General features: G+C 51.9%; 2 protein-coding genes across 2 annotated transcripts in view; one reads left to right on the top strand and one right to left on the bottom strand.

The window, feature by feature from the left end:
- Window positions 1-14,732, top strand: part of C12.1 (spliceosome-associated protein CWC15) — a 385,811-nt gene that overhangs the window by 268,157 nt on the left and 102,922 nt on the right. The window lies entirely within an intron of this gene.
- LOC144170808 (retinal guanylyl cyclase 1) overlaps window positions 1-14,732 on the bottom strand; it is a 220,827-nt gene that overhangs the window by 171,134 nt on the left and 34,961 nt on the right. The window contains exon 2 of the mRNA XM_077700820.1: window positions 1,538-1,809. Coding sequence (XP_077556946.1) covers window positions 1,538-1,809 — 272 coding nt within the window. The remainder of the gene's footprint in view (window positions 1-1,537; window positions 1,810-14,732) is intronic.

Below are 14,732 nucleotides of genomic sequence, written 5' to 3'. Positions count from 1 at the left end.
TACAGCTCATTGTGTGCCAAAACTAATCTAGTAGCCGATCAAGCGGCTCAAAATAATCAATTTCGGCTTGCATAAAGCCGTCGAAGCGACTTATTTATTTTTTGCCGCCAGAAGACCGAAGAGAACGCGCAGCAAACGACAGTGCGCAAGCGACGGTTGACCCCACGGTCACATTTCTTTTTACTACTTTTGCTTCGTATGTATATAAAACACTTGCATAGTTGAGCACATTGGGCTCCTTTGGCACAACAAATTTACGTAAGCACTCAAGTACCTTTTTTTCGCTCAGGTCGTCTAGCGGCGAAGGAAGTTGTATAGTTTATTTTGTCACCAAAAGATGGCGCCACTGTAAAACAAGGTCCAAAGCAGTGGACCAATCGTAGGCCCACTTTTTGATGCATGGGGCCTATGGGGAGTTTCGCAACTCCTATATCAAGTAGCTCTGATATCAACGACTTGCCTAACAATTTAACATGCAACATCCACATGTTCGCTGACGACTGTGTTATCCACAGCAAAATAACTAACACTTCTGACCAGATAGACCTACAGAAAGACCTTAATAAAGTGTTAAACTGGTGTAACCACTGGCTAATGACCCTTAATCCTAACAAATGTAAATTAGTTTCCTTTCACCGCCGCAAAAATCCGCTCCTATTTTCCTACGAACTTGCTAACATACATGTCGAAACAAGTAACTCTTATAAATACATTGGTGTAACGCTAACCCCTGATCTGTCCTGGCGCACGCATATTACTAATATAATTTCATCGGCTAACCGGTCATTAGGATTCCTAGAACGCCACCTGCGTCACTCACCTTACCACATAAGACTTTTGGCTTACCAATCGCTAATTAGGCCCAAACTTGAGTACGCATCACCCATTTGGAGACCTTACCAAGTTTACTTGATCAACGCTATCGAAGCAGTGCAAAATCGTGCTGCTCGATCCATTCATTCTTCCTATTCATATGATACCCGCGTGTCATCCCTTAAAAATGAATCTTGTCTGTCCACTCTTTCGTTTCGCTGCAGAATCGCTACACTATCCCTTTATCAAAACTTTATCACAGTTCTTTCAGCCACCCACCTTACATCGCTCGCGCCGTGCGCATTTCCCCCCGCGCGGGCCATACACTTCAAGTCTCCCGACCCCGTTCTGGCACCACAACTTTTTCTGCATCTTTTTTCTCCCGCGCAGCTTCAGAATGGAATGGCCTTCCCCACGACATCGTTTCTATCACCTGTCCATCACATTTTGTTCAAAGTGTATCCATGTACCTGTCTTGTTAAAAAAAATTGGCATTTGTAACATCTCTGTACAACCCACCCCTTATGTAACACCCCCTTGTGGGGTCTTTAAGGAAATAAAGTGAAGTGAAGTGAAGTTGTTGTTGCTGTTGCTGTTGTTATGTAACAGTTGGAAGATTGGGCTAGCATCAGGAGCGAGCGCAAACTATCGGGACGGTGGCACTAGTGCGGCAGCGTACGAGCGAGCCCTCTCCCAAACGAGGCGGCGCAGTGCAGTGGCTCACCTGGGAGGTGTGCTGGGCGGCCCGCCGGTGCAGCTGGTGCGCGCGGCGCTCCTTCCAGAGCGCGGTGTACGAGGTGTCAGCCGGCACGAAGGTCACCACGAACAGGGCGCGCAGCAGCTCCGCCGCCGAGGGGCCCCGCGCGGACAGCAGCAGCGGGTGTGCGGATTCTGGCGCGCTCACCAGGAAGACCACCGCCGACCCTCGCCGCCGCTGCAGGGCTCGCAGGGCGCGCATCAGCAGGCCGCCCCACGGGTCCACGCACAGCAGCACGGCTGCGCCAAGCAGGCAACGCAGCTGCAGCCTCACGGGGCCGTGCGTGCGCCACGGCCATTTAGAACCGCTCTCACTGAAATCGGCACTGCTTCCCCATTTTCCTGCTCACCCGTGCTATACTCGGGAACAAGTTAAGAACGGCACCAACTCATGTACGGTATCACTCCGCCTAAGCGACGGACCCGGATGTCAACGGGCGCGCGCGTTTTGAAATGAGACTGCCACGAATGCGTGATATCGTCTGCCTTTTCTCACGTAGTTTGTTTGCCGTTGGTGCAGTAGTTTATAAGCATTTTAGGTCCAAAAAGATACAAAAACGGCTCGTGCCATGTTCAAAATATCCCCAGTAACGCGCTACTTGTGCTGCGCGGAGTGACATCCGGCTGCGGTGATGAGGCACAGCAGCAACTTTGGTGCCGTTCTTAAGTTGTAACCGAGTATAGGGCTGCAGCGGGGCGCCCGCACTGAGGTCTGCGCTGGAGGCAGTGTGGGAGGTTTGTGGCAAACGTACTAGACCAGGGAGCCCCACCTAGTGTGGTTGCACCTCTCTAGTACAGCCTCCCGTGGTATCGCTTGACAAACGCCTTTGAAAGTTCTGTTGATGATTATCGATAGCGGTTGCAAAGCCATCAATGTCAGTTACTAGTTGTGTTACTATAGGCACTTTACGCCTAGATCCATTTTGGTCAAAACAAAGAACTTGGCGCAGCTTGCACTATAGTGGGGCAAGGCTGGAGAAACAGCAGAGCTGGCGGCCCCTCCTCTGCCTTAGTCGGAGTTGCACCCCACATGGATTTCTGAACTTGCCGCTGAAAAATCTCCATGACGGGCAGGCCCGGATCGTTTTGTCCGTAGGCTTTCACATCTCTCCCAAAGTAGTGCGCGTTTGCATTCGCTAGAACCCGCGGCAACCGGCTTCGCGAACCAACCGTCTGTGCTCCCAACTTCAGGCGCGAACGCAGGTGCACTGACGAGTAGAAGAGCACGGGAGAGATCCATCCCCGAACGCTGGGCAGAGTGTTCTCGAAGGTCGCGCTGGTCGACGCCGGGCGCTCCTCACGAAGCTCATGCTCACGTGCGATGGGTGTTTTTCCTTTGTCTTTTTTCCGAGCTCCTCACGTGGCGCAAGCCTACGCGCAAGCCTGGCTCACGCCATGCGCTCCTCACGAGGTGCACGGCGTCGGTCTTTTTTCTTAGTGTTTTATTCTACTACCGCTATCAGGCGGAACTAAAAGCATAAACAGCTCCGTTGTTAAAACCCATCCCACAAAGCCGCGGCTCCACCACCACTGTTTTTTTTTTCAAAGAAAGACCTGAGCCCCAACAGGCATGCGAAATGGACTGGCAGCAAAAATACCGTCGAATTAAGAACCTCAGCCGGCAACGGCTTGCCGACGCCTCACCACCTGGTTTTCTTGCTCCTCTGCAGTCCCTGCCAAGAACAGGAGAAATTTTCGCTAATAAAGTCTACGCTGACTCGGCCTACACTCCAGACGTCATCTCCAAATGGACAGCGCATAGGCACCTTGCTAGTCCTCGGTGCCCCTACTGTGGCAGCAACAATACACCGAATCTTTTCCACCTCATCTGGGCTTGTTCAGCTTACTCGACTGACCGCGACCAGTTCCTTACGACGCACGTACGCCCGACGACTTCTGAAGAACATGTCCAACACGTCAGAAACAACCCCCAAATTTTACAGAAGATTACAGAATTCGGTCTCAAAACAGGTCTCTATAAAGTAGTATGATGGCGGATCGTTCACCCTCTCTCTAGATGTACCCCCAAACACACCCCTTGTGGCTCCTGAACGGCTCCTTTTGGATACCCCAATCATGGTCGTAGTAGAGTGCCCTCGTCACAACTTCACCTGTGCATATCGTGCTAAGTGAACGCTCACAGTGCAGTGCAGACTTTATATGAACAATCTTCCCCTCCCCTTTTCCCCGTCCCCCACACCAGGGCCTATTGGCCTCCTCCTGTAATAAAGTCATCCATTCCATTCCATTCAAATGAACGTTGTCTCTCTCTCTCTCTCTCTCTCTCTCTCTCTCTCTCTCTCTCTCTCTCTCTCTCTCTCTCTCTCTCTCTCTCTCTCTCTCTCTCTCTCTCTCTCTCTCTCTCTCTCTCTCTCTCTCTCTCTCTCTCTCTCTCTCTCTCTCTCTCTCTCTCTCTCTCTCTCTCTCCTGAACACAACTCCCCATGGTGCTGTGAACATCACAAAAAAAATTCCCCCGCATTTCCCCGAGGGGGAGAATGTGAAAGTGCGAATGCACGGTTGTCGGCCCGCTTGCGGCGCTTGCGCTCGGCCCCCGCAGCCCACCGCCTCGCCGCCTTCTCTTCCATCTCTTCCATCGGGTTTGTAGTATCACGTGTACACCACGCAGTTATCAAGCCGCTATAACGCCGCTGAGTCGCCAACGCACGCCGCTGACGACGTAGTTTGAATGCGTTAAAGATATAAAGCGCGTCACTAACACTGATATCACCGTCGCGTCCGTGGCTTAGTCGGTAGAGCGTCGCGCTGCGGCCGCAAAGTCCTCGGATCGAAACCTGGCGCCGGATGCTGTTTCTTTTTTAAATATAGAGGAGCACTGCGGACGCCGCCGCCGCCGCCGCCGGCGGTGGATGGTTTGGGGTCGCTTATAAAGTGCATTCGCACTTAAAAAAAAATGGCTGACGATTACTATACTCCCTAAGGCGAAATTTGTGCGCAGCGCGAGCTGCGGCCTTCTCGATCCCGACGCATACCTGTTGCGCCTCGGGAAGTTATCGCGTTATGAGCGAACGCACAGCGGCAAGCGCTACTCTGCCGTTATCTCGCAGCGCGTCGTCGCCGCCGAGCATGTTGTTGTCAATCGTCTTTGAACCTCCCGCGCGCATTTCAGCGATGGTAAGCCTCTGCTTCGGCGGCGCGAACTGCGTCTCCAGAAGTGATCGCAATCTGCATCTCTGGAAGTCAATGCGTCATTGTCGAGCGCACGACGGCACGCGCTGCTACGTCGTCATCGCGCAGCGCGTCACCACCGCCCAGCATGTGTGACTGCCTCCCCCTCACACTCTCGCCATGAGTCGCCGCCGGGGAGCTCCTCGCATACCCTCCTTCACACTTTCACCATTTTCTTCTGTTTTCCTTCTCCCTTCGGTTCTCCCTTCGTTCGCTCGGCAACGGGGACAACACCGCCGTTAAACTACAGTAGCGGGCGCCAAACTGGTGTGCACTTAAAACAACTGCGGTGAGGGACTCCAATGTGCCAAGATAACGCTCATATTGAGATAACACGAACAGTATTTTGACCAGCAGGCATTTTTCAACACTGGGCTGTCACAGCGAGGGTAGTTTTACTTTGTTGTCGCGAATTACGAAGGCGATGCCCAAGCGACAGCTTGAATCGAGAGAGAAAGAGATATTTTATTGGCTGAGTAAATGGGTGAACGAAAATCGAAATGCAGATGTTGGTAGCGGGCAAGGGGCTGAAGGTCTACTCCTTGATCTATAGGTGGGCGATTTCGTGGGGGCCGTAGGGCGGTGCCTTTCGGCCACCTCTTCCGCCGTCTTGACCAGGCGTGAAATGGCCGGAAGCCCGTCTGGTCGGGAACATACCAGACGAAAAAACTGATACCGGCCATAAATGTTTGAAAAAAAAAAAAACACAGGCATTCCGGCTCCCGTGCGGGAGCCTCGTGCACAATGAACGTGAGGGCGAAATATCCTCGTTTCTACAAGCTTTCGTGGTCGGTGTGAGCTTTCAGCTGTTGCCACGCGTGTTCCCGACCAAACAGGGGGCCTCCGTGCATGTTCATCCACCTTCGGCGGGAGTAATGCTACCCAGCCATCACTCAGACCGGCTAGTACACGTCATTGTCATTCCGAGTCTTCAGAGTAGCACACTTCGTGAGCGACGCACGCGGTCTTGTTCCGAGATATCTGTGTCTCAGAAGACCTGCGGTCGCCTGCTTCGGGAACAGCATCGTTTTCAAGGCGGAGCGACTGCTGCCAAAAGCCAGGATGGACTAAGCAAACACCACGAACACTCGAGAACGAAGCCGGGAGGCGGGAATCGTCGTAGCGCAAAAATCGACAGCTTCACGCCTACATAGTGATGCAAAAACGCGGACAGACGGGACAAAGAACGGAAACACCATCACGGGCGCTGTTGTTGTTTCCGCGCTCGTATTGTTGTTCCCCTTCTTTGCCACATCTGCTCGCGCTGCTGACCCACTGGCCCGATTACATTTGGAATCGCTAATCATACAGACCCCATGTAACTCGGGGAGTCGTAACGACGGAACTATAAACTCGATCGGCGCGCTCTCTTTGCAGTTATTGTTCAAGATTACTTAAATTAACTACTGCTGGTGATTGCGAGCAATGTTTCTGTCGTCATCATCATCATCATCAATAACTTTAATTACAAAAATACACATTAATATTCACTGCAGAGCAGTGGGTGTGGTTTTAAGCGCTTTAAGACTCCGTCGGGTTTTGCCACCTCTCGAGTCTGGTTCATCACTTCCCTCTGTAACTCCAGTTCTGAGCTGGCAAGAGCTGTCTCCCACCACTCTTGCCTTTCCTGTGGTGTTGTACTGCCATTCCATGTAGCTGTGCATTCCCACGTAACATGCTACACGCTATAATGTTGGTGTAGCGCCGTTCCGGAAGCCGCAACATCGAGAACGATTTTGTTGGACTGGTCAGCATCTTTTTTTTTCGTATCCCGGCCAGACGGAACACCATCACACTCTCGACTCCAATGGGCCAACGACAAAAGTTGAGTGGGAACGAGAACGCTCATGAGTATTCATACTTCCTCGGCAGCCTCGTCTGTAACGCAATATCATTAAAATATCGGTCTTAGTTGCGGACAACACTCATCACGAATTTAGAAGCCTGACTGGGAGATGTAACGTCACCACCGGAGATGTAACGGCAATGAAAGGAACTTCGTTAAACGGAGGAAAAAAACTCAAGGAAAGGAAGGCACAGACGGGCGCCCGAGTCCTCGGTTTTCTTTTTTTTCCCAACATGACACGTCCCCAACTCTGCTCCACCTGTCGTCGCTTCTTCTCCGGCAATATCGGTCGTCACCGAGCGCGAATAACTGCTGCCCGTGACTGATTCGCACATAGAGGAGGTTCCGCAGGCAGGTGCTCCGGTCATAGTAGAAGAAGCTGGACGTTCAGGGCTTTCCTGCTCTCCTAATAAATCAGAACTGATCCTATTAACCCCAAAAAGAAATTGTCAAATTTCTCCGGACATTAAAATTCAGATAGCGAACAAGCCTACCCCGGAGGTCGTTGTACTGAAAATATTGGGGATGACAATTCAGCGAAATCGAGCCAACACACAATTTCTCCATAAATTAGAACAGCATGTCACCCAAACTATTCGGCTCATTAGGCGAATATCGAATCGTCGCAAGGGGCTCAAGGAGGCGGAGAGGATCCGACTGATCCAGGCATTTGTTATCAGTAGGAACACTTACTCACGCCCCTACTTGAACCCCAGTAAAAATGAATTGAGAAAGTTAATCGCCTCATCCGCGGGCCATACAAACCTGCCCTTCACCTCCCTCTTAATACGTCTACTGCCAGACTCGAGTCGAGGGACTTGGGATACATAACACGGAAGAGGAGCTCATCGAAGCCCATTTATCCAATCAGGTGGTCCGCCTATCGAAAACTCCCACTGGGAATCACATTCTCAAACAATTAGGAATAACCACTCTCGACGGCCTTGAAGCAAAATTTCCCATCTGTAGTGACATTCACTCCAATCTCATCACCAGACCAATCCCTCGCAACATGCATCCTATTCACAACGCGGGCCGAGAGAACAAAGGGGACGACCTCAACGCAAACGTCTCCCGGTACGACCCGATGTAGTATATGTGGACACTGCCGAATATAGCACAACCGTGCCTACGCCATCGCTGTAATTAATGACCCCTATAACCACCCACTCACCTCCCTGACCGTTAAGTCTCCCCACCCAGCCACGGTAGAGGAGGCGGCCATTGCGTTAGTACTCTTGATGCGGCCAACTCCATCAATCGTAATTATGATTCTAAAACGGCCATTAAAAATTTCGCTAGCGGCCTAATATCAACGCTGGCCTTCAAAATTCTGCAACAAAATCCACCCAATTCCCCAGTAGAGCTTATCTGGACTCCGGCACACCCTGGCCTCCAAGAAAATGAGGCTGCCCACAGTGCGGCTCGAGGGCTTACGATCCGAGCCGGGGCCAGTCACGTTCACTACCACGGGGCCAGATCTGCCAGGGACCGACTATTCACGTACAATAAAATTACTACCCATTACCGCCTTTCCCGCCGTAGATACCCTCCCACCCATATCTAACTCGACCTTCGGCGTCTTCTGCAGATGAACACCTTTCCTAAACCTGCCAAACTGAACCTTATCCACCCTTCTTTATACCCCTCCCCGGAAGGTCCTGTATGCGATGCCCTCGCCACCCTACCTCACATCCTGTGGGGATATCCTAAAGACCTGTTTCCTTCAATTACTTGTGAAGAGAAGTGGGTGAAAGTGATGGGGCCCTGAGACCAAGAGGTGTAAACCGCTGTGGTCAACAGAGCTACCGAAGTGGCCACTCGGCTCAAGCTGGGGCCACTGTGGTGATGTACTGTGCCGGAACGTGGTTGTGTGGGGGTTGACCAGGCGAAGAAGGACAAAATGTGTGCCTCTACGGAGGAAGAGTAAGAGGAAAACGGCGTACGCTCGGTTTCTTTTTTTTTCTTTTTTTGCTGGAATCCAGTCAAGGCGGGTTCCGTGCGTGGTGTGCCGGGTTCCTGAATTCGGACTGCCAGAGTCCCGGGCCCGTTCTGGTGGATCCTTTGGAGGTGTTCCGGGAAGTCCTGCCCATCCTGTTCGGGGTCTCAAGGTGGTTCGTGGTGTAGGCCCGAGCACAGACCTGGGTCCGCGTCAAGCACTCAAGGCCTGACGTGGGCGTGTGTTACAAGACAAGCAACGTGAGGGTTCGAGCTAGTTGGTACTCCATAATGAAAATTTAAAGCGCAAAAAATTTAGACACAAGACGAATGACACAGGGACAAGCGCTATCCCTGTAGCGCTTGTCCCTGTGTCATTCGTCTTGTGTCTAAATTTGTTGCGCTTTAAATTTTCACAAGACAAGCGCACCAGGCCGCACGTCGTCAAGCGACCCCTGTAAGGCACCGTCCACGGGCCAGCGGTCACTCCTCGCGACGTAGGCCCGAGGCGCGACAGCAAGCGCAAGCGCTCTCCCCGAGTCTTGTCAGCTCCCATCACCGACGTGGCTAGACAATGGGACTGACGCCGGACTTCGGACGGTGTGAGACTATCCATGCTTTGACTGTGCTGTAGATCAGTGAACCCTATTTCACCCTGGAGTGAAAGTGTACGCTGTAACGCCTCCGGGTACCTTCTCCCTTGTGTGTTCACTTTGTGTGTATTCTCGTTTTCGTTCCGCTAACTAAAATATATCTCTATATGTTCCGCACGGGATGTTTTCGCTCCGTACGAAGGTCTAGCGCGAGGTGCTAGCGGGGTCCTTCATCGCAGCCACTACAGACACTTAGACCACAGAACGCTCAATGAAGTCTCTCTCTCTCTCTCTCTCTCTCTCTCTCTCTCTCTCTCTCTCTCTCTCTCTCTCTCTCTCTCTCTCTCTCACCGAGCGCGACTGCACGCCAAATTGCAGCACACCATGGAGGGAGCGGAATCGACACTCCCACACGTCCTCAGAAGCTTTGTCTTCGCTTCTATTGCGTTGCAAAAGTGCAGCCCCATTCCAGCCTTCAGTGTGCAGAGGTGCTAAGTATTTCTTGATCTTGGCTTTTCTAACCTTAACTCAATGAAGAACCTGTTCATGATATTTGGTTTTATGGATCCCGAACCTTCGGAACGGTTCCTGAACAGAAGGGGTAAAATAACCTGTTCCTGGGAGAACAGTGGGTACACGCACATGTGAGAGCTGCCAGACAAACACGTACTTTTCAGAGGCACAAATTTGCGGCGCAGCAACAAAAGAACACACGCTGGGCGAAGCAGAGGGTTGAACTTCATGCACGAAACCAACTTGTTCATGTTTCTGTAAATGCATTATGCCACGGGCCAAACTTTCGAATGACAAGGAAGTAACGGAGGGGAGTTGGGCCTCTCCAGTGGAAGCACGGGATGCAGCGAAAAGAGGAGACACCACAGAAAAACACTGGCTTCCCTGGAGAAGCAGGCGGTGCGTCCGCAGAGGGCAAAAAGAAACAAAGCAACAACGCAGTTTGTTCCGGCGAGCCACGGAGGGGAACCAGGAGCTCCGAGGAGGCGAGCAGCCGCGGGGGGCGCTAAGCGAACCCTCGATGCTTCGCCTTTGCTGCAGCAGTTTCGGGTAGAAGCCGCATTTCCGAAGAAACACCAACGAGACCAGAATGGGTTCCAACTACTGCGCTATACCCGCCAAGCGATCGGCCAGACGCGTCAGTGTTCCGCCCTTGGGCCGTCTCTTCCTCTCAAGGCCCCCACCCCCGAATGACGGCCTAGTTCTGGTGCTTCCTCGTTATATATACGGCGTTGATCTCGGGCGTCCATACATTCCCCAATTCCGCCGACCTGGTCGTCATTCGGCAGGCGTCCGTCCGCTTAGCATGCCGAGCCGTGATGCCTTGAGGCTCTCCCGACGTCGCTCCTTGGCGAGGCGAACACCCGGCGGGAGTTGTACTACGCGTTTTTCCGGCGCTTTTGCTTCCCCCGTGTTCGACCAACGGCTTTTATTTCACCCGGCAACGGGGAACATCAGCACGCACCGCTAAGCTATTGCTCAAACTTGCATTCCTGTTTGTGGACAGTGCCTTACTTGCTCTTCATTTTGTGGTCCTGAGGCATTTCTTTCTTTTGTTTTTTACGTTTATAGGACTCGTTTATATGGGGTGGTAGTACGAAGAAACCTCCAGGAAATTAATTTCACACAAAATCGAAGACACCATATAAAGTTGAACCCTGAGCAGCCGGGCACCACTTTTGGCAAGACAGAGCCACTCAAGACAGGTGCACTTGAGAACCAGTGAGCAAACGATAGGCGTCCCGAAATCGGAAACACACGCGTGCGTGGCACGTATACTGCTTGCGAGTCGGAAACGTCTTCGTCATTACCGCTAAAACTGCATTTGAAAAAAAAAACAATTACATTAGATACAAAATTTTCTCACCTTCCCCAGAATTTAACATCTCTTCACCCGAACCCCTTTCTTTGGAACTGCGAGAGCGCCAAGTTGCGGTACTTTTGAGTGTGTCTGCCATCGCATCTTCCTCGCAGCGCCAAAATTATTGCTGTTTTATAGCAAATTCGGAAGGTCTTCAGAAAAAAAACCTCCGTCGCATGCCCCCGCGCGAGGGACACGAGTAAATGCAGAGCATTGGGGGTGGTCACATGGCGTAGGTTGTGGTAGTTGGCGGTGGTAGTTGTAGTTGTTTTTGTCGTAGGGGTTGGGTAGTTGGGTTGCCAGACGAGAGAGAGAGAGAGAGAGAGAGAGAGAGAGAGAGAGAGAGAGACGTGAGTGCGTAACGTGTTATTTATTGCCATCGTTTGCACCCCACCATCTCTGCGTGGCTATCGGTTGGATCTTTATTATTATTCTTTCTTTTCTTTTCTTTGTTATTATCCCTCTCGGGAAGGCAGTGCGCCATCGTCGAAGTTCATAGGCGATGGAAGCAACACCTTTAACCAGTACTGCGACGCGAGCCAACGTCAGCGTTGCAGTACCAGTTCAAGACATCGTGCCATCCTCTTCATCGACGGCGGCAGAAGACAAGGCGGCGAGACGGCGCGCTGCCGACGCCGAACGCAAGCGTCTGAAGCGCGCTGCCAACGCCGAACTTCGTGCACGAGAAGCCGCAGCCAAACGTCAACGTCGGGGCCGCGGATCCTTCGCTCGGGCAACGAGTATATTCGTAGCGCGCGCAGTAGAGGGAGAGGATGTAGCACCTGCTGCTGCAACGCCTCTTTCAGCGCCGGAGCAAGCGCATGCGCGCCCGCACCTGTTGTTGAGAGCGAGGAGGAGCGGGGGAGGGGCGCACGTGCTGGCTGGCTGCGGACGCCGAGTTACGGACGCATAACATCGTGAGTTAAAGAAATGCTCTGCATTTAAAATATATAGTGCTATTTAAAGGGGACTTTGAAGTAAGTTAGTCCAGATTCTGTTCGTGTCTTTATTTTATAAGCCGGCTCAAATAAGGGTAATTTACATCGATTGCCCAAAGGTGTGCCAGGGCGCTCAGTCCAAATTCGCTGCACCGGGAGACGCGCCGACAGCGGGCCGATTCGCGCCTCGGCCAAACCGCGCGCGGCAGACGTACCCGAACTTGCAGGCGCCGCAGTGTCGCTTGTCATTTTACCTTCTCAACGGCTGGGCCGAATCATGCCTCAGACGAACGGCCCGCTCCAGACACACCGCTAAATGCCTGGGGGCGGCGGCTTTGTCTGACACAATCGCTTCGCCTCCGTTCGTCGGATTCAAACTTTGGCCTGCGAGAGTCCTGATTGGAGCGATTCAAACCGCTCGCGGCTGCCACGAACTCCCGGTGGTATAAAACCCGCCCGGAAGCACAGCGAGGGCGGCACTTTTCGGAGGCACCGAGGGGAGACGTGATGTCGCCTTTGTGCGAACCATGTAACGCTTTTGTTACCCTCATAAATGTTGCTTCAACTCCTCATCGGCTCGAGAATTTCATCGCTCTGCTCTGCGCCGCGTCGATAGCGGACGGAGCAAGGCAACGTCGTAGCACCGGTGACTGCGCTCGGATAGCCAGTCGCAACAGTGGTGGCTACGAGAGAGGGCCCAGTCCCAACACCGGCCACTAAAGCTGTATTTAATTGTTAAATGCGGAAAGAAAAAAGAATGCGGCTATGTGCGGGCGCCGCGTGACGTAAAACTTCGCGAACTGCTTTTCCAATGGGATAGGGCGACGTCCAAGATATAAAATTTCATTCGTGTGGGTGTGCGGTTAGGTAATTGTCATTTTTTCTTTACGGAAAAGCTTTCGTTACATCTACAACGAGCATATGTGCCCAAACATAGAATGGTTTTTTTTAGAGTTGTCAACTCCCCCGGACTGATCCGTCCGAACCACAGTCAGCAGGGAGTCAGAGCAGAGTTCTGTATGTGCGGCCAGTGATATCTCCTGCTGAAGTCGTGCAAAAGAATTGACCAACCAGCTGTTAGCTATCATTATTACCACCGTCGGCTTCCAGCAGCAAAGAGACGAAGACTTGCGAACTCAGGGTAGAACTTAAAAGAACGCTACATATGTATAAGCAACATGTTCACATAAACCGGGGTAACTCGTTACAAACTCTTGGCGAAGCCGAAGGTACAGAGTGCCTAGCCTAACTTAAATTAACTCAAGTGGTCAGATTCTTGTCTTCTCTCGGGTGCTATGCGCCGTCGCCTCTGTCGAATAGCTCTGGCTAGTAGTAAGACCGACCACTTGGGTCAGTTCTCGTTAGGTTAGGCACTCTGTACCTTCGGCTACGCCAAGATTTTGTAACGAGTTACCCCAGTTTATGAGAACATGTTTTTATGTATATGTAGCGTTCTTTAAGTTCCACTGTGCGTTCGCAAGTTCCTGTCTGTTTGCTGCTGGGAACCATCAATCAACAAACCATTCGGCTTTCTCTATTTTCGCCTCTGGCGGCACAGCAGATGATCAGCCGCACCTCCTTGCTGACCGCGGTTCGAGCACCTTGGGAGAGGAGGAGAAAGGAAACTTCAGTGCTAGCGTGCTAATTTGGTCCACATCCGTGTAAATGTTAAGGCGGGTTGTGTACTCAGTGTCGATTTGTCTCGCAAATTCAGTTCACGGCCAGGTTAGAGAGGCCGGGTACTCAGCCTCGTGGCATTGCCGGCATAGAAGACCACCTAGGGTATAGGAGTCGTGTAGTTAACAGGGCGAGCTTAGAGGAAACTTGGGATTCATGCCGGAGTTCTTTGGCTACCAAAGACCTCAGCAAGTTCCCGACGGATAGCTTGTTGGCTTGCGAAGTCGAAGGCTTTCTGTCGGTCTAGAGCGAGGGGGTTGGTCGTGAGTATGACCTTTAATGAGGAGCCAAACGGCTCCTGACCGTCGACGCGGCGGCATAAACGACAACAGGCTGGCCAATCCCTTGCGTCGACGGTAAGCATGACTGTTGTGTGTCAACTTACTGATGCAGCCTCACTGTGATCTCACGAGAATTCCCATAAAAAGCTGCGCTGTATAGAACGCTACGCTGCTATTTCCTTAAACGATGTACCACCAACCCCTTATCGCCGTCGTCGGTTCCTCCTCTACACAATGACAAATAGTCGGCAGCAGACGCCATTGTGTACTGATTTAGTCTTAAGCATGGCATTCAGTTTGATGAAATGTATGTTTTAGTATTCTACGCCAGCACGAACGTTGAAAGAAAAAAGAGTGACGAAGAAGAACAACTTTACAACTGCCCTGTTTGTGCGTAAAAACATGAGTAAGTTCTTATGCTTCGTCGTTACCTAAGATCCAGCACATGGTAATTCTGGGAGATAAAATGGACGCCATCCTCTCCTGTGAAAGTGGATGTACACCGCAGCTGTTGTAAAACACTACACATGCTGATGGGCGAGGCTATAAATTTTCCTCATTGTCTCGGCGGGCTTGTCGCTTGCACTCGACTTCTCTGTCGGCAAATGCTGGGTCCTGACGCAGGCACTCGGCGTCTTGGGGGATGGAGAGAGAGAGAGAAACTTAATGAAGACCAGCGAGGTTAGCCGGGTCCTGCCTAGCCTGACGCATGCGCCACCCCTCGGGGTTCACCGGCGCCTTATCAACATATGATGCTGGTTTTCTTTATTGAAACGAATACTGAGATCTATGCTGCGCACCAAATAAGCCTGACGCATGCGCCACCCCT

Source organism: Haemaphysalis longicornis, unplaced genomic scaffold (genome assembly GCF_048455015.1).
Source record: "Haemaphysalis longicornis isolate Haplotype H1 unplaced genomic scaffold, Haemaphysalis longicornis Haplotype H1 scaffold_2, whole genome shotgun sequence".
In the NCBI taxonomy this organism is placed as follows: domain Eukaryota; kingdom Metazoa; phylum Arthropoda; class Arachnida; order Ixodida; family Ixodidae; genus Haemaphysalis; species Haemaphysalis longicornis.
The sequence above is the reverse complement of the archived record's forward strand: the minus strand, read 5'-3'. Positions and strand labels throughout refer to the sequence as shown.